At 49.0% G+C, this 18619-nt stretch overlaps 1 protein-coding gene across 4 annotated transcripts in view; it reads right to left on the bottom strand.

Annotated features, from left to right (window-relative positions):
• DMXL1 (Dmx like 1) overlaps positions 1-18619 on the bottom strand; it is a 2287446-nt gene that overhangs the window by 633475 nt on the left and 1635352 nt on the right. For all 4 annotated transcript variants that reach the window (XM_078675553.1, XM_078675555.1, XM_078675552.1 and 1 more), the window contains one exon: positions 18414-18589. In XM_078675553.1, coding sequence (XP_078531679.1) covers positions 18414-18589 — 176 coding nt within the window. The remainder of the gene's footprint in view (positions 1-18413; positions 18590-18619) is intronic.

Here is an 18619-nt window from a genome sequence, read left to right as displayed (position 1 = left end):
AATCCACTGGCAGATGTATCTATCAGAAGGAAAGAACTCACCAAGAATGGGTGTTTGGCTAATCCCGACAACTGATCTGGATTCTCCATATTTTTCTCGAGAGAAGCCAAAATTGGAGAGTAAAGTCACATGTAGTCAGAAGATATGCACAGGCCAAGGGGTGAAATCCAGTATCCACAGGGTTCTGGTACACATTAAAATGACAGGTCTAGGTACCACATCAAAATTTAAAGGTGGGCGAGGAGAACAAACAGCCACAAACTGCTCCTCCAAAAAGATATTTATTCCTTCTGTACTGGCACATACTGAAGACCCATAAAGAGCCTTCAGCAACAATTCTTCCGATACACGAACTGCTTGTTCAGCACTGGATAGTAAAGCAACCTGCACAGGTGAATTTCATATTTTTTGCTAGCCTTTCTTTTCTCTAATGCTCACATTAGGACGGATCTTCAGAATCAGACTCTTTAGATAAAGGAGACATTGACTTTGATAAAGGAACTTTGCTCCATTAAGTTGCAGTGAATGACTGGACTCTATCCTGGGTATTCTGTTTTGAAGCACTGGCCCTGGTACTATTACTATCAATGAACAAATAATGACAACTTTGAGGCAAACAGTCTTTTCTTGCAACACAAGTGATTTGGCCAAAGGTTTATCTACCTCTATGGGAGATTTAGCTTTAGCATTCTTCAACACCACAATTCTCTAGGCCTGTCTAGTATGCAACTCTGGGGAAGAAGTATCCCTGTGTAATACAGTTCACGCTGGGTCAGGAGTGAACAGGTCATCCTGTACACAGCAAAACATTGTGCCTTTGTGTTGCCCTTCTGAAAGAATCTTGCAAAAGTGCAAGCCTGGAGGTTTTGCCTTCTGTACCGGAAGTACATTGGCCAAAAACAAAATGGGAATAAGGGAGAGAAGGATAAGATAACATTATGTTTCCTGAGTATGCATTAATTTCAGGGTTGAACCTCAGCCTGTGTTTTGGAGACAGCACTGTGGAATAGTTAATTTTAGGGATGGCACCGTAGATGAGCCCTCTGAAATTGTGCATAATTTTCCCAACATCTAAGACAACACTACATCAAATCCACTTATCGGTATTGTGAAGGAAGGGTGATGGATTGTCAAACATGAAAAGGAGTCATGTCTTTTGGCAAGAAAGCCACCTGGGCCCTCAGCACCAGTTTGTTCGGAAAAAAAAGTGGTGTAGGGAGGTTGCACCAAAAGAGGCTGATGCTCAATCAGACGACAAGCTGAAGTAATCACAATGAGGAAAACAGTTTTTAGTGTCAGAAGACACAATGAGCAGCTGTGCCTCAGATCGAAGGGAGCATACATGAGAGCTGTCAGCACCAAATTACTGTCCCGTATGAGGGAAGGGGGGATAAACAGACGAGGGGGCTGCGTAGATTTCAGATTTTTATTTTTATTGTATATAGTGCACAGTGGTATATATTTCTGGGCTTACATAAGAGTTTGTGGGTGATAGGCTTCATTCTGTTCCTTGATATGGGTGATGTGGAGTTCTTAGTCTTTCCTCTAGGTGGACCTCCCAATAGGATGGCGCTGCCTGGATCCCCGGATAAGAAAGAGCGGAAAGTATGAGGTTTGTATTGACCACCTGATTTGCTCTAAGCCATGACCTCACCCGGGATCGTGGTTAATGTAGGAATGATCACATATGACCCAATCTGCATCTAGAACAGCTGAACCCTAAACTTTCCTCTGAGAAGTCAGGGAATTTCCTTCTGTGGCTCCAGTGCATTTTAAAGTATCACTTCATTCAGGATAAACTCTTTGGAAAAAGGCCACTAATTAGGCTCCTCAGCCTCTCTAACAATATCTTACTTGACACACAAGGTAGTGACTTGCAGGAGTGACTATATTTTAATGTAAACGATAGTGCTCGTCCTTCAAACTCAACAGTTGAATAACATAAGTGTGGCTTTAACAAAATTATAAGTGTCCGTTGCGTTCCTAGTATTGAACGTCTTGTTTCTCACAATGCAATCAGCCAAAGTATGAGCGGTGCTGGAGGAATGGCATCTAATACCATGCATACAACACAAGACTACTCCCTGCCCAAGCTAAGCCCCGCTCCCTTCCCCTAATCCCCCACCCGCTACGCCGCAGCTCTCCTGAGTTGCGGCAGGCCAACCAGCGTCCTCAGGGGGCGTCCACCACTATGTGGTCCAATCTCCTGGGACTCGAGGCTGGTGGCGTTGTCTGATGAGGTCTGGTTCCTTCTTCAAGCATCCTGCGATAGAATTCCTTGTCTTCTTGGGCTTCCTCATCTTCTCTCTCCTCCCAGGTTCTGCTATCCGCAGTGTTTTTAACCCCTCCTTCCTTCCATTCGAATTGGTTCAGAACTCTCCGGGCCCCGCCCACCTGTGCCAAAATAGAGTGGTCCTTCATTTATGTTGGTGACAATCCACAGGTAATGCCCGGTTTAATCCTGCGTGTCTCGCTCTCTCTCCCACCCCCCCGCCCCTCCCCACCCCAGGCAAGTCAGTGGTGTGAGGCATGATGGCAGAGCGGATACCGGTGTTCATTCCAGGTATATAAAGGTGTTCACAAGATCTTCCTCACAGGTCCCCTTTGGCGTCACAAATGGTTTGGGAGGGATCATGTGCGTCAAACATTGAAAAAAAAAAGCATCACAACAAGTAATCTAAACACTAAACAACAACGGTAGGTTAAAGAAATGCAGAAGGGGTGAAATGGCTAAAAAAGAACCTTTGAAAGTACCCACTGCAAGGCCTTACTGAGCCAAAGATGCAATAAAACAGCTTGGCTTGCAAAAGGTCTGTCCTGGGGCCTCAACACCAAGCCACAATTCTGTCTCAGAGGATGGCATAAACAGAATTTGTGGAATGGCACCTGGCAGCCAGAATGACATCCACAGCTTTGGTTGGCAAGCACCACCAACTACTGCCGCTCACTCTTCATGCATATCATGCAAAACAAACAAACAAACAAACACACACACACACACACACACACATTAAAAAAACAAATAAGAAAAAGAAGAAAGCTTTTCCGGATCCTGCAGTAGCAGAGAGCCGTCTGTGCCATGGGGGCCACGGTGCTACCCCGAGGACCCCAACATAAAACAAATTTGTGGGGTGCGCCGGAACACCCCAATTTCAAATAAAAACCAAAAAAAAGTGTTGCTGGTACTGCGCAACCAATGGGGCCACTGCCGGGGAACTTTCCCGATATCCCTTGCCTCGTATACACCCCTCTCTATTCAAGCACCAATCTATACTGGTGCACCAGGTCTCAAATTCTGTTATTTCCTGATTGCCCTAAAGTTTTTCATTTGCCACTGAAGTCCCATATTTTGAGCCCCTTAATAGAGAGTTATCATTCCATACTCCCAGTAGCTCCAATTCCCGGGACCATTATACCAGTGACTACCTGTACAGAGTTCCAGAAATGTTCAAGTCTAGAGCATGACCATGTGGTGTGGTAAAAAGAACCCTGCAAATTACATAGCAAATACATTTATATAATTGCTTAGCCATCCAATATAGAAAACGCAGCCTAAAACACACCCTATAAAGGATTTTAATTGGTACCAGGCATAATCCTTATTTACTCACTACATCCATAGAGTACATAATTGCATCCACACATTCTGTATTAGTCATTGATTCCTTGTGGCCCTCCCATCTCAAATGTAGATGACTCATGTCACCAGCTGCATTATTAAGCAGTGTGTTCTCTTACGGATATTGCTTTAGTCTTCACTGTAGCATTGAGAAGTTTGCACTCCAGAGAGAACTCATCGGGGAAGTCCTGATACTATTATCTCTCAGTGGATGGCAGCTAAAACTCAGTTTGTAGGTGGCGTCAGTCAACTCCGCGTCCGTAATTGGCGTTGTGGTCGCTGGGATGACATCGCGCCAGAGCGACTGATGCTGGAGATCACAGTACGATCCCTGGCTCCGGCAGCAGGGGTCTGCCCAGCACCATGCGACTCTGGGCAATAGCATGCTTAATCTTCCCAACGGCCCCCAACGCGGGGATACCCCTTCGGGGGTGATTTGAGTGCTATACAAGTACTGAATTTACATTTACATTTTACTTAGACGCCACTCCTGCTTGCTGATGCCAGTTCTGACACGACTTTTCACGCCAGAGGCACAGATACATGAGAGACACTGACCACTGGTGCGCCACACTAGGGCTCTGCAAGGGCCCTGACCCTAGAAGTCAGTTCGCAGAGCGGGGAGGATGGGTTGGGTGGTAAGGAATCTATAACTAGTGTATGTCTCTTACAGATACATCATTACCGAAGGTAAGTAACTCGTTCGTCTGAAAGGGACAGTTAGTTATAGATTCCTTACCTTTAGAATAGATACCCCAGCAATACTAACCCCGGAGGAGGGACTGCAAACTAAGTTCACACCAGAAAGTCCTGGAGGACAGAACGGGCAAATTAGCCATCCCTCTGGACTGGACTATCCAGGCAGTAATGTATGGTGCACTTGTGCATAGAAGCCCACATGGCCACCTGGCAGAAGTGAATAAGTGGGACTCCGCGTGACCAAGCAGTAGTTGCTGCGGTAGCTCTGGTGGAATGAGCTCGCAGCCCCACTCGAGGTTCCTTTTAAGCGAACGCATAACAATTCTTTACACAAAGGACAACCAATTGAGAGATGGTATGCTTTTGCACAGCCCGACTTTGCTTGGCATCCCCATAGCCAATGAAGAGTTGATCATCCACCCGGAGATCCTTTGAGAGGGCCAGGTAGAAGGGCAGCGCACGTTTTGGGTCTAGATGGTGCAGTCTCTCCTCCTCTTTGGAAGGGTGCGGAGGTGGGAAAAAGGTGGGCAGAGTGATAGTCTGTCAGAAAAGGTGGGACAACTTTAGGCAGGAACAAGGGTCTCGTCCGAAGCATCACTTTGTCCGGATGCACAGAGTAGAAAAGGGGCTTAAAAAAAGGAGCCTGAAGCTCACTCACTCTGCGAGCAGAGGTGATGGCAACAAGAAAGGCAGTCTTCAGAGTGAGAAGCCTAAGAGGACAGTTTCGAAGAGACTCGAAGGGAGCGCACATGAGGTAAGTCAAAACAAGGTTCAAGTCCCACTGAGGCATTATGAAAGGAGATGTGGAAAGAGGTGAATAATGCCTTAAAAGAACTTACTTACAATAGGGGACTTGAACAAAGAGGGCTGATCTGGTAGCCGCAGAAATGCAGAAATGGCTGCCAGAAAGCCTTTAAGAGTGCCAAGAGCCGAACCCTGCTGGGTCGAAGAGAGAGGGAACGAAAGAACCTCAGGAAGAGGGGCAGAAAGGGGATCCACCGCCTTTGTTGTGCACCATGCCACAAACTTGTTCCAACAACAGGGATGGCTGGCTGCCGAGATGACATTACGAACTTCGGGTGGAAGGTCAAAAGATGTCAACTGTCGCCACTAAATCGCCACACAAAGAGGTGGAGCCTGGACAGGTTCGGGTGGAGATCCTACAGAAGGGGCAGTCTGATCAGAGGATCGATAGCCATGCTCAGGAGCTCGTAGTACCAGACTCTTTGTGCCCAGTCCGGTGCCACAAGAATGACTTTGGCCCGGCCGTGCTTGATCTTCTTGAGCACTCAAGGCAGAAGTGGTACAGGCGGAAAGGGGTACAGGAGGCCACAATTCCACTTGCAACGAAAAGCGTTGCCGATTGAGTGCCGCCTTGGAAATTCCAATGTGCAGAACTGCTGACATTATGCGTTCTATTCTGTGGCGAACAGATCTAACCAAGGCTCTCCCCAGTGCAGAAAGAGACCTTGGACCACCTCCGAGTGAAGACCCCATTCATGATCCACCAGGTTCCACAGGCTGAGTTAGTCCGCCCAGGCATTTAGGGAACCTGCCATGTGTTGAACCACTAGGGTTATGCCCTAATGTTCCAGCCATGTCCAAAGGCGAAGAGCCTCCTGACATTGAGTCCACAACCCCACCGCGCCCTGTTTGTTGCAGTACCACATGGCAGTGCTGTTGTTGGTGAACATCTGCACTGCCTTCCCCTTCAGGGAGGGAAGGATTGCCTTCAGTGCCAGGCTAATCACCCGGACCTCCAACAGGTTGATATTGAGCCCAGACAACACCGGAGACCAGACTCCTGTGATCTCCGACCGTCCCAGGTGGCTGCTCCATCCCAGAAGTGATGCATCGGTCACCACTGTAAGGTCTGGTTGGGGAAGAGAGAGATCTGCCTCTGACCCAATCCGGGTTAGTTAACCACCAATGTAGTTGTTGCGCAGTTCCCTCCGAGATCAGGACGTAGTCGGAAAGATTCTCCTGATGCTGTGCTCACTGGAACTTCAGGTCCCACTGCAGAGCCCGGAAATGCCATCTGACATAATCCACCAACAGGATGCAGGAGGCCATGAGGCCCAGCAGCCTCAGGGTCATTCTCACTGAAATCCAGGATAGAGGCTGAAACATCCGTATCATAGCCGGAATACCCCAGACTCACTGCTAGGTAGGATATGCCCAAACTGCACTGTGTGCAGAACAGCTCCGATGAAAGGGAGCATCTGAGAGGGAGTCAGGTGCGACTTCGGCACATTGATTGCAAACCCCAGCGAATGTAGGAGGTCCGCCGTAGTCTTGAGGTGGCAGAGGACAGCCTAGGGATAGCCAGCCTTCAACAGCTAGTCTTCGAAATAGGGGAAGACTGGAACCCCTGATCTGCCCAGATGAGCTATGACCACCGCTGTCACCTTAGTGAACACCCGAGGGGCACTGGTAAGGCAAAAGGGGAGCACAGTGAACTGAAAATGCTCATGTCCTTCCGTGAACCGTAAGCAGCGTCAGTGGGCTGGTACGGGTATATGGAAATAAGCATCCTGCAAGTCCAACGCCACCACCCAGTCTCTAGGATCAAGAGCAGACAGGACCTGAGCCAATGTGAGCATTTTGAACTTCTCCTTCCGGAGGAAGCGGTTGAGGGCCCTGAGGTCAAAGATAGGATTCAGGCCCTGTCCTTCTTGGGCACCACAAAGTAGTGGGAATAGCAACCATGACCTACTTCTGGCACAGGAACTAATTTGATAGCTCCCTCGGCCAAGAGACGTGAAACTTTGTGGCGGAGAAGCGCCAAATAATCCTCAGATATGCGGTCAAGAGATGGTGGAATGGAGGGAGGGATAGTCTTGAAGGGGAGGGAGTAGCCCCTTCAGACTATCTGCAAAGCCCACCTGTCTGACATGATGGATTGCCAGTGGGGGAGGTGATGGCGAATCCTGCCACTCACTGGCCATTGATGGGCCTGTAGGAGGGTTTGGAGGCTGCTGCAGGGGGGGAACGGTTGAGTCCCCCGCCAGCTGGTTCCCAGACCCGAGTCGCTAGGTCCCAAGTCCACGGCCACGCAGAGGCTGGGGCAGCTTGCATGGAACGGTGGCTAGACTGGGCCATACATAGTGGGGGGCCCCTTCTCTAGCCAGTAAAGGGGCGAAAGGCAGACTGTGGTGGACGGGAGGATGCCACAAGGCCTAATGATCTGGCTGGAGCTCGAGAATCCTTAAAGCGCTGTGGCGCCGAGTCTACGTTGTCACCAAAAAGGCATGTCTAGCAAAGTTGCTTGAACATCCTCCAAAAGCCAGACGTCCTTAGCCAGACGTCCTCAACCAGGCTTAGTGCAGAAGGGCTACCCACGTGACAATAATTCTGCACAGTGAGTCAGTGGTATCCAGTCCACAAAGAATTTGGAATTTAGCTGTATCTCTCCCATCTGTCAAGGCTTGGGAGAGAACAACCTAGGCCTCCTTCGGGCACTGAGGTGGCACTTACGCAACCGTATCCCAGATTGTATGGTAGTATCTGCCCAAGAGGCACGCAGTAGTCACGTACCGCAGTGCTTAGCTGAAGGAGGAGAACATGCGCTTCCCATGATGATGCAGCTTTTTGGATTCCTTGTATGGAGGAGCAGAAGGGAATTCGCCCTTGAAAGAAGAAGCTTTGACCACCATGCTCTCAAGGGAAGGGTGTTGGGTGAGGAAAATTGAATCACCCGGAGCCGGGCGGTGGCAGCAGGCAATTGTCCATTCCACAGGACCCCCTGTGCTGGGCTTGGACCAAGTGCCCAGGAGGACGTCCATGAGGACTTCATTGAAGGGCAAGAGGGGTTCAGGGGAAGTTGCTGCAGGCTGAAGCACCTCTGTCAGGAGATTAGTCCTGACTTCCACTGTAGGGAGCTCCAGGCCCAAAGCCTCGGCCGCCCTAAGCACCACCACAGCATAGGACGCTCCCTCCTCGTAGCCATGGTAGGGGAAGAAAGCATGCCAAGGTCTTGGGAAGTGTCCAGACCACTGGTGGCAACCAATTCCTCTCTCCTGTCCAGTTTTAGTAGCTGATCTGCCAAAGGGTCCTGCAACCCCCCCCTCTCCAGTCCTCATCGCTACCATCAGAGCAGTAGGGAATACCTGGGATGAACAAGGGAACAAAAGTACCCTACAGCATCGGATCCAATGCCGGTGCGGCTACGGGTCCATCTCGGGGTGAGGATGGGGATGGTGTTGGCTAGGAGCATAGCCGATGCTGGGGGCGTCGCCACCGGGATCGTCATGGGGAAGGTCGAGTAAGGTCGACTAGTGACGATCCGGACCCAGGCTTGGATCTATGGGGACCCTTCAGCACCGGGGCTGGAGCCACCGGCATCGAATGCCCAGGGCCCGACCGACTCTGCCTGAAGGCACACCACCAGTAAGATCCTCCAGAAGGGGCAGCCTGATCAGAGGATCAATGTTCAATTGGAGACGCAAGAATGACTTGGGCCTGGTCGCTCTTGATCTTCTTGAGCACTCTGGCCAGGAGTGGTATGGGAGGAAAGGAGTATAGGAAGCCTGAGCTCCACTCTACAGACAAAGCGTCTCCGAGCGAGAGCAACCTTGGAAACTCCAGCGCACAAAATTGCTGACATTGCGTGTTCTCTGCAGAAGCTAAAAGATCTAACCAAGGCTCTCCCCACTGCTGACAGAGCCCTTGCTCCACCTCCAGATCGAGACGCCATTCGTGATCCTCTTGGCATCGACAGCTGAGATAATCTGCCCTGGCATTCACTGAGCCTGGCAGGTGTTAAACCACCTATGCCCTTCTGTTCCAGCCACATCCAGAGACGCAGGACCTCCTGACAAAGGGTACATGATCTCATCCCGTCCTGTTTGTGGCAGTACCACATGGCGGTGTTGTTGTCTGGGAACACTTGAACCAGTTTTCCTTTGATCGCAGGAAGAAAGGCTTTCAATGTCAAGCGGATCGCTTGGAGCTCTAGCAAGTTGATTTGGAGTCTGGATTCCGCTGGAGACCAGAGTCTTCTGATCTCCACCTCTCCCAGATGGCCGCCCCATCCTAGGAGTGACACAAATGTCATTACTCTGTGATCTGGTTGGGGAAGAGAGAGGGGTCTGTCTGCCTCTGATCCTATTGCGGTTGCTCAGCCACTGCAGGTCCTGTGCAGTTCCCTTTGGGGTCTCGACCATGTCGGAGAGATTCCCCTGATGCTGCTCCCCACAGGAGCTTCATGTCCCACTACAGAGCCCTCACATGCCATCTGGCATGCGTCGCAAGCAGAATGCAGGAAGTCACGAATCCCAGCAGCCTCAGAGTAATTCTCACCAATATCCAGGATGGAGGCCAAGACAACTGTATCATAGCCTGAATATATTGGAGTTGCCGATCTGGAGGATAGACCCGAAACAACAATGTATCCAGAACAGATCCGATGAAAGGGAGCGTGTGAGAGGGAGTCAGGTGTGACTTTGGCATGCTGATAGAGAACCCCAGCGAATACAGAAGGTTCGCCTTAGTCTGTAGGTGGGAGACAGCCTAGGATGAGCTTGCCTTCAACAGCCAGTCATCAAGATAGCGGAAAACTGGCACCCTTGAACTGCGCAGATTTGCTACAACCACTGTCATCACCTTGGTGAACACCCAAGGGGCAGTGGTAAGGCCAAAGGGGAGCAGCGTCAACTGAAAATGCTTGTGGCCTACCCTAAACCGCAGGTAGCGCCGATGAGCAGGCAGGACAGGAATGTGAAAATAGGTGTCCTGCAAGTCCAATGTTACCATCCATTCTCCTGTGTCTAGGGCAGACAAGACCTGAGCCAGAGTGAGCATCTTGAACTTATAATTTTTGAGGTAGGAGTTGAAGGCTTGCAAATCTAGGATAGGGCACAGGCCCTTTTCCCTCTTTGGGACCAGAAAGTAGCAGGAATAACAAATACAAATCCTACATCTGGTGCTGGTACCCTCACTATGGCTCCCTAGGAGAGTCATGATTTCCTTCTGAAGCTGAGTCAGATGATCCTTCGTCAGCCGATTGTAAGTTGGAGGCATGAAGGCACCTGGTATTGTGATTTTTTACCAGTGGTGGAGGTGATGGCGGATTCTGCCACCAACTGGCTGCCATGACCTTGAAGGGCTGGACTAGGAGGGTTTGAGGCGGAGGGTGTGGAGGACTGACCCAACCTCTGGCCGCCCGACCCATGGGCGGCAATGAGTCGTGCCCATGGCCGCGCAGAGGTTGCTAAACTTGTGCATTGTTGTGGCTGGGATATGGCTGGGGTGGCTGAAAGCCCCTTCCTGGAGCCTTGAAAGGTGCCAAAAGCAGACGGGCATGTGGCCACTGAAAGGCCCAAGGACTTGGCCATAGCCCATGAGTCCTTAAAGAGCTCTATGGCCATGTCAGCTTTTCCGCTGAATAGACGAGTGCCACCAAAGGGCATGTCCATGAGGGAAGCCTGAACATCCATAGAAAAGCCATAAGTTCTCAGACAGGCATGGCGTTAAACAGTCACCATCGATGAAATCTTTCTGCCCAGGGGGACGGTGGGGTCAAGTCCATAACGAATGATGAAGTTTACTGCCTCTCTCCCGTACTGATACTGCTTGGGAGAGGATGGTTTGGGCCTCCTTCAGGACCTGTGGCAGCACTTGCGCAACTGTTTCCCCTAGGAAGTGGGAGTAACAGTCCAATAGACATGCAGTGTTCACCGACCGCAATGCCAGGCTGGCGGCATAAAATCATTTGCTTGCCTCAACTATACGGCCTCTTGGATTCCATATCCTGAGGTGCAGAAGGGAATGTATTCTCGAATATGGAGGCTGGGACCATCAAGCTCAGGGGGGTAGAGTGGTGTCTAGCTGGTTTTGTAACAGGCCCAGTGACCCCTCCAAATCTTCTTGCATTCTTAGCCCTTTTGAATAAGGCTGAGGAACCGACCTGGGACCAAAGGGTTCTGGCAGCATTGGAATCTGCCTCGGTAGGTACGATTAGGCTCTGTGTTGTTCGGGATGAAAATGGGGCTGGCGCTGCCGGTGGGAGCCAGGAGTCTCAGCATGGGGACCTGGGAACATCACAGTGGTCTGGATCCATGGGGGGGTCATGGGCACCAGAGCAGCTGGCACGGAGCCCAATGGAGCCCCCTCTGAGCCCCAAAGGTGCTCCAGGAGGGTCAGGCTGCCCAAATATGATGCACAGAGAGTCACAAATTCATTCAGCTGGGATTGCTCCGGCTCCCAGGAAGGTGGAGAAGCTCAGAGCCAGGCCAAACGCAGGATCAGACGAATGAGGCCTAGAACACGAGACTCCTTCATCAAATCAGCCAACTGATGGATAAAAGTCAAAGCACGTTTCGACTACTTGTGTTTTTTATGCTTCTTACCTGACCGACTCAAAGACTTCAAGTGTAAGGATGAAGACTAAAGGCTCCCGGAGTGGTGCGAGGACCTTTCTCTCAACCTCCAGGGCAAACAACGCGGTGCCGAGGGCTGGGTGGCAAGCAGCTTTAGGACAGCTCCTTCAAAGCTTTTGGAGCCATGGCCTAGGAGTCTGAGCACGACTTCGAGTTATGGTCGCACTCCAGGCATCAAAGACAAACCAGGTCCTTCATCTTATTGTGTTTGCTTTGTTCACCTCATATTAGCAGGGTATTCCCATACGTGGGTACTTTGCTCACTTTGCCACTGGATTCAAGCTAGCCTGGCTGGCGAGGGGGTGTTACCCCGAAACTGGTCCAGGGATTTGTTTCCAGTCTAGAGAACACCTGGCTGGACTGTTCCCATGAGTAACAGGGTGAAGACTGATTTGCATATGGCTGGGTCTGAACTGGGGTGCCGAAGGAAGCTAAAGAAAGATGATGGGTTCAACCCAGATCTAATAGTGACTGGGGTGAGTGTCTGAAAAGTTTTAGCGCTCTGTCCATCATCTTATTGTGTTTGCGTGGGTATGTTATCGACATAGCGGGGTGACAGGCGCCACACGACTTGAATCCAGAAGTAGTCTTTGACATCTTACACACCATAAAATGTTGACAAAATGATGAAAAAAGCATGTCACAAAGTGACCGAGGATAGTTCTCTTCATGGATCTGCACAAACTGGTGTGGAAAGTAAAGAACTGACATCAGCCGCCCGAGGTGGCGCCTATATAGGTGGTGTGTCCGACAACGGCGGAGACAACACCAACATCACGCGGAGCTGACCGACACCACATACTGGCACCCACAGGTAATTCAAAGGTAAGGAACCTGCGGTTAGATGTCTCTAATCGATTCAGCCATTATTTTTAATTTGGCAAGGAAGAGTAGGGAATATCGAGACCCATATCTTTAAGCTTACACCCACAAAGGAGGATCAATGATGTTGCACCACCAGGATGCATTCTGGGAAAATCAGAACCTTGCTGTTGATCACAAAATGTCTGGCATTTCTTACCACCTGTAGAATAGTGACATTACCTGTGTGGGAGTTTAGCTATGATGGGGCTGGGTGGCGTGCCAGGTAGTGGCAGACATGCTGGGACTTGATGTCACTGTTTAACTGAAATGAAGGGAGCTAGTCCCTGAGACACAGCCAGTGGCGGTGAGCCAGTTTCTCAAGCAGCTCACCATGTCACGCTTTGTGAACCCTCTGGGTCACCCACCAGGCAGATATTGATGTGTCTTGGATGTCCCTCCACATCTTTTGCTCTGTCCTCCACACACTGTTGAAGAGATGATATCTACAGCTGCACCAATTGCAGCAAATGTTCTTATATGAGAGACCCATTCCTTGACCTTTTTCTAGTCTTTGTGCAGGTACTGGTCGATTGATACTGCATTAAATGTGGCTTCAATGAGCCTTTTAGTGGAACTGGATGCTTCCAGGATCATATCCAATGTGTCTTCTTTTTCTTGCAGTTTTTTTTGAGCATGCACTGAGAGCCCTGACTGCTTGGGTGGGTCTGATTCATGTCAGGGGCACTGTGAGGATGTGGTCTGGGCCCAAATGGTACTCTGGATGCCCTGTGTTTCCCATAATCTATGGTTGTGGTGTTGATCACTTTTGCTCTAAACACCCACTAGGTACATCTTCAGCCTGAGGGTGGGCAGCACCCACAGACGGTGAAATCATGCAGGTAAGTCCACAACAGTGACTGGCCACGGGCTGTCCCGTTTGCCACATATTAGAAATGACAACCAAAGTGAACAGTGGAAGCACAAGTAGCCACTCAGTGGTGCTTTGAAGGTTTTAGGTGGAGTATGAAGTTGAGGTCGGGGGAGAGCTTGCATGTGCCACACAGATGCCAGGCTTGTAACGTAATGTAGTTTGGCAGGTGATCTTTAATGCGTTATATGTCTCTTTGTCACGAGGTGGGCCTGCTGCAGCGGCACTGCCATTGCCCCCTGCAGCGCAGGCCATCCAGTCCCTTCACATGATAAATCTTGACGCTCACTTGCACCCAAGCAAACTTCCCCAGGTCCCCAATGCCCCTCATGTTAATGCCATTGTTCTCCTCGGGGGCCTGTTCACTAGTCTAGCCAGTTAGCTCCCTTTAGGCCATCTACATTGCACTCGTATAGCATGCTGGCCACAACAGGTGACCCACGGGCCTACATCACCCCATTATGGCCCACTGGACGAGGACAGTACATAGAAGATGTCCTTGGCGGCTACAAGAGAGATGCCGGCCATCGCAGCAGTTCACCCCCGTGGCATCCTGAGGCAACAAGTGGGTAATATGAGATGGGTGACACCTAATGCTTTGCAGGCCCAGGGCTTTGCCCTCTGGCCACAGCCTGCTCCCCCCTGCATATGATGTGGCCAGGGCCGTCCAGCCCTTAGCGTCCGTGTCCAGTCTCCCGCAGGCTGCTGTCAGGCACCAAGTGCTACGCTATGGGGCATGGGCCAGGGACAGCGTGCCTCATTCCTCTATATGGTCATTAAATGTCTCTGTCTCTTGCAATATCCTTATATGTACAGCCTGGGCCACTTTATCCTATGTAATATTAGAGCATTGCACTCCTCAAGAAAGTTAATTTTCGACGGGTTAATGAGCATAAATCTTTTAATGAAGAACTTTCTTCCTAGTATCAGTGATATTTCAGTTTGCCCAGCAGTCAAACAATAGTGCCCTTCAACTCTTTCTCACAGGTTTTTTCAAAGCTCTATTTTTCCAGTGTCTCTCAGTGTTGACACAATAGGACTGATCTTTCGCGTTTTAAGCAAATAACACCTAAGGTCTTGGTCACCAGTGTGTTATGCAATGTCGATTTATGTGCAAAGCCCAGTCTGTGCAGGGATCAGATTTCCAAGTAATGTTGACTATTGTGGGTAATTATCAAGTCAGATAACATCTGCATCAGCATAATTTACCAGAGGTCAAATTTGATACTATTTACGGCAGAAAATGAAGACTGTCTGTGTAATAGTTACCAAATACTAAATGTTTTGATCTATTCTTGAGTTGGAACTGAGACAAGGAGCTATTCACCAGACCCTTTAAACATTTCTGCTATGTACTGGTCTTAATATGCACCTGATATGCAACTCCGCACCAACTGTCATCAAGGACTAAATGTTGTATTTTAGGGAGAAGAACTCCGTAACTGAATAACTTATCTTTCTTTAGTTAAAAGTCATTTGATATTGTTGCTCTAATCATCTCCATCTGTTTCATCTCTGTTTCAGAGCTGTGTCCGAGGAAGCAGCATCTGGCTGAATGGGCCAGACAAACATGGCTTTTCTTTTTTGTTTTTGAGTTCTAAATAGCGCAAACTAGACCTGAGACATCAGGTATCAGAGCGCTTTACATGAGCACCAGTTTTGTTACAGATGGACACTCACATTCATTTTTGTTAGGCACGGGGAAATTAATTGATTTGCCCAGAATCAAAGGATGTTGAGTGTTGTTGCAGAGACTTGAACCAGTTTCCCCAGCTTCGAGGTCCACCATTCTAGCTGTAAGGCTACATCCTTTACTTTGGAAAAGACCGATCATGTCCTCCCCACATTTTTGATGCACTCATCATTCTCAGCATACAGGCTCACAAATCACATGAGATGTTGTGATTGAGTTTCCACACGCTCTGGGAGAAGGGTGCCACAACTGTATCACAACAGTGTGTGTGCATGGCTGACCTGCCAATTTCAAAATATATTTCCTTCTGTGAGAAGGAGGCATGGCTTTGAATAGCGCAGGGGTTTGTACAAAGAACAACCTAAGAGCTATCTGACACCCCAACAAACCATCAGTGCCCCCTTAAAGAGAAACAAGCAGTTTGTGCTCCAAGCAAACTAGGGTCGTTTCACAACGGAAGCCACTGTTCCCATTTTTTCACAGTTGGCCATATTTGCTTTGGACGTAAGCCCACCCCGGTGAAAATACTACTGTGTCAAAAGTCGAGGACCCACTGTGAGTTGGATTTGTTCCTTCCAAGTAACTCATTTCCTACTTATTTACAGTGGAAAACAAATCTTGCAATTCACAGCAATGCCTGTCTGCGTCACAGACATATGAAAATGTTAAATTGTTCTGGCTTTGGTTTCGTTTGCAAGCGCTTTGCAAGGCTTGCTGCGACTGAGGGCGCACTTTCTCAGTCCCACTTACACAAATAAAGCCCTTGGTTGTGTCTACCTCTACATGCCTAAGCCTTGTTAGTCCTTAATGAGCATGGCGTGCCAATCCGTGTCTGCTCGCCCTACTTCGTGTTTATGTCTAAGGATTAGTAGCAGCTAGGTGGCTGAAAGGAAACTGCGGCTCTGCAGCTTAAAAGGCATCCCGCGTGATACAACCCGGTAACCTGTGGCTAGCAGGTCCAGCCAGAAACGCGGTCGCCGCAGCCATTAATCCAGACCATATCAGCCATCCAAAAATACACAGCGATAAAGGGTGCTGTATAAACATCGCACAAAGCACGGTGGTGTGCGTGCCTCTCTTACTCACAGAAAACTGCACACGTCAAAGTTTAAGTGTAGCACTTTAATATCCCAGCATGTATATAATGCAAACAATAGGTACATGTGGTGTTTAATCTATGAGTGTGACTCATTTCGGAATGTTTTGTACTCAATTTCCATTCGACCCCCACTCTCTGTTGCTAGCCATGGTTAGGCGTTTCTTTAAAGGAAAAAACGGAGTCTGACTCCATAATATATTAAAGAAGGTTCCTCCCCCTGCATCTGCTGGAATTCCCTTGTGTTAACACGGCTATTTTCAAAGATTGCATAGTTGCAGTGTTGTATTAATTTAGGCTAATACAAATTATAGTCATTGAGGGTAGACACAGATTATTAATCTCACAGTGCAGCTATTTGTTTTATGTGACTAAACACAAACAACATGCAACTAAGAGATCTGGTGGGGGGGACAGAAAGAAGAACTGAGTATAACAGGAGAGAACTAGGAGGAGGTAGTGAGTGAAGCAACGGGCTGGGCTTGTGAGAGGAAAGAATGTGTATTGCAGGGGTGGGGGAACCGCCATGTGTAGCGCTTGTCTGCCAGGGTGGTGTCAATGTGGATTGCTGCAGTGCGGCGGTCGTGAAAAAAGTGTATGACAGGTAGTGCCTACAGATGTGCAATGCAGCAGTCGGGAAATAACAATGGCAGGTTGTGCCTACATAAGTGAAGCACCAGTGGGGTGGCGATATTGGTAGAGCCAGGAAGGGGGGTGAAAGTAGCAAGCCAGAAAAAGGCTGGAAGCTGCATCTGCCTGCTTCATGGGGGTGGAAAAATGACAGAATACCCCTGGGCATGAGTGCGGGATTAGGCGCATGTGTGTGAAAGGGGGAGACAAAAGGTCATGTATGTGAAACCGGGAGGATGACAACGAAATAAAGACATGGGGCACCGGGCAGTGGTCCCGAGTGTGGGGGGACCCCAAGTGTCCAGCGTGACGCATCATAAAGGATAATGAGACATAGGAGCAGTAAGTGAAAGCAAGGGAGTGGGGGATGTTGCGCGCATAGGAAAAAGATGCAAAGATGTTAATGGGAAGGAATCTGGGCTGTGGGCTGAGATGCTCCTGTGCCGCCTAGTGAGGTAATAACTCAGCGATCAAGGGACCTCCTGGGAACGCTACGTATTAGTGGCGGCAATATGAGGGGCGTGATATGATAGGGCCCGAATCCCCAGAGTGCGGTCCGTCTGGTATAGTTAGAAGTGCACCGTCTGGCGGGGGAGGAGTAGGTATCCAAGGGAGGCCTCTGGACAGTGAGGGTCTAGAGAGTTGTAAAACAATAGTCAGGACGTGAGCCGCAAGCGAAAGTGCTCAGCAACAGCGCGCACTTGTTCGGCGAAAGTGAAAGCACCCGATGGCAGCTGTGCACTTCAAGTGCGCGTGATGGTAAGCTGGTCGCCGGGAAAGTAGCACTTTTCAGAGCTACTAAATGTCTCGGCCAGGCCAGCGTATGCACTGGATCAGGCCGAGACCGAAAAAGAAAAGGGTTGTTGAGGCTGTTTCTGATGTCCTGGGGTGTAGTCAATCTCCCTTAATGGACATCCGCTGATTACAACTTCCAAAGACAACCTGGAAACCCACTCTCTGCAGTGGTTTCCAGCTCATCTTTCCTGCCACCCTGTGATATCAGCTACTCACCTGGTGAGCAAGTGAAGGGTGCCAATATCGTGTGTCACCTTGTGAATAGGCAGGTCTGTCAAGGAAAGAGAGGCTCTGTCAGTATTTTAATGGCTAGACACCTCATATAACATTGATATGTAGTACTATTCCTCGTAGTTTTTGTTCTTAAAATCTTCCAAATTTAGATATCGCTAAACTCCTGTAAAGGTGCACCAGAGAAGGCAACTGAGCTTTCAACCTAACTCTTAATAGATACTGAGCTCCTTGGAACCCTGCAAGCTCTGCTCCTTTTCCTTTTTTCATTAGTTCATCATTTTTGAACCATGTAACCACTTTGGATGCAAGCACTGTTCAGACACCACAAATAAAGTGCAATATAATAAACAAGATGGGGACTTCAATATACCTTGGGAAAACATGACAGAGTATATTAAACAATACTTAAATCTGCACTCAACAATCATCTGTAACACAATAGTAGTCAATGGGTAATAGGCTTCATACAAATACACATATATTAACAGCATTTGAAATAACATTTGTGTTCACATTACGGACTCTAGAAGTCTCACCTTTGCAATGAAGTAATCCCAAATGCTAAGTTCAGGTGGAATGAATTTTTCTCTGAAGTTTGACGCCTCTGGCTCTACCACGACTGGGGACAGAGGTGTTTGCGGACTATCGTTAGTTTTTGAGGAATGTTTAATGCGTATCTGTTGCTTTTCACCTTCTGATGATGGAGAAGAAGCTTGAAACAAAAAGATAAAGATGCCTTTAA

This window comes from Lissotriton helveticus, chromosome 2_1 (assembly GCF_964261635.1).
Source record: "Lissotriton helveticus chromosome 2_1, aLisHel1.1, whole genome shotgun sequence".
Taxonomy (NCBI): domain Eukaryota; kingdom Metazoa; phylum Chordata; class Amphibia; order Caudata; family Salamandridae; genus Lissotriton; species Lissotriton helveticus.
This window is presented reverse-complemented; position numbering and strand designations above follow the sequence as displayed.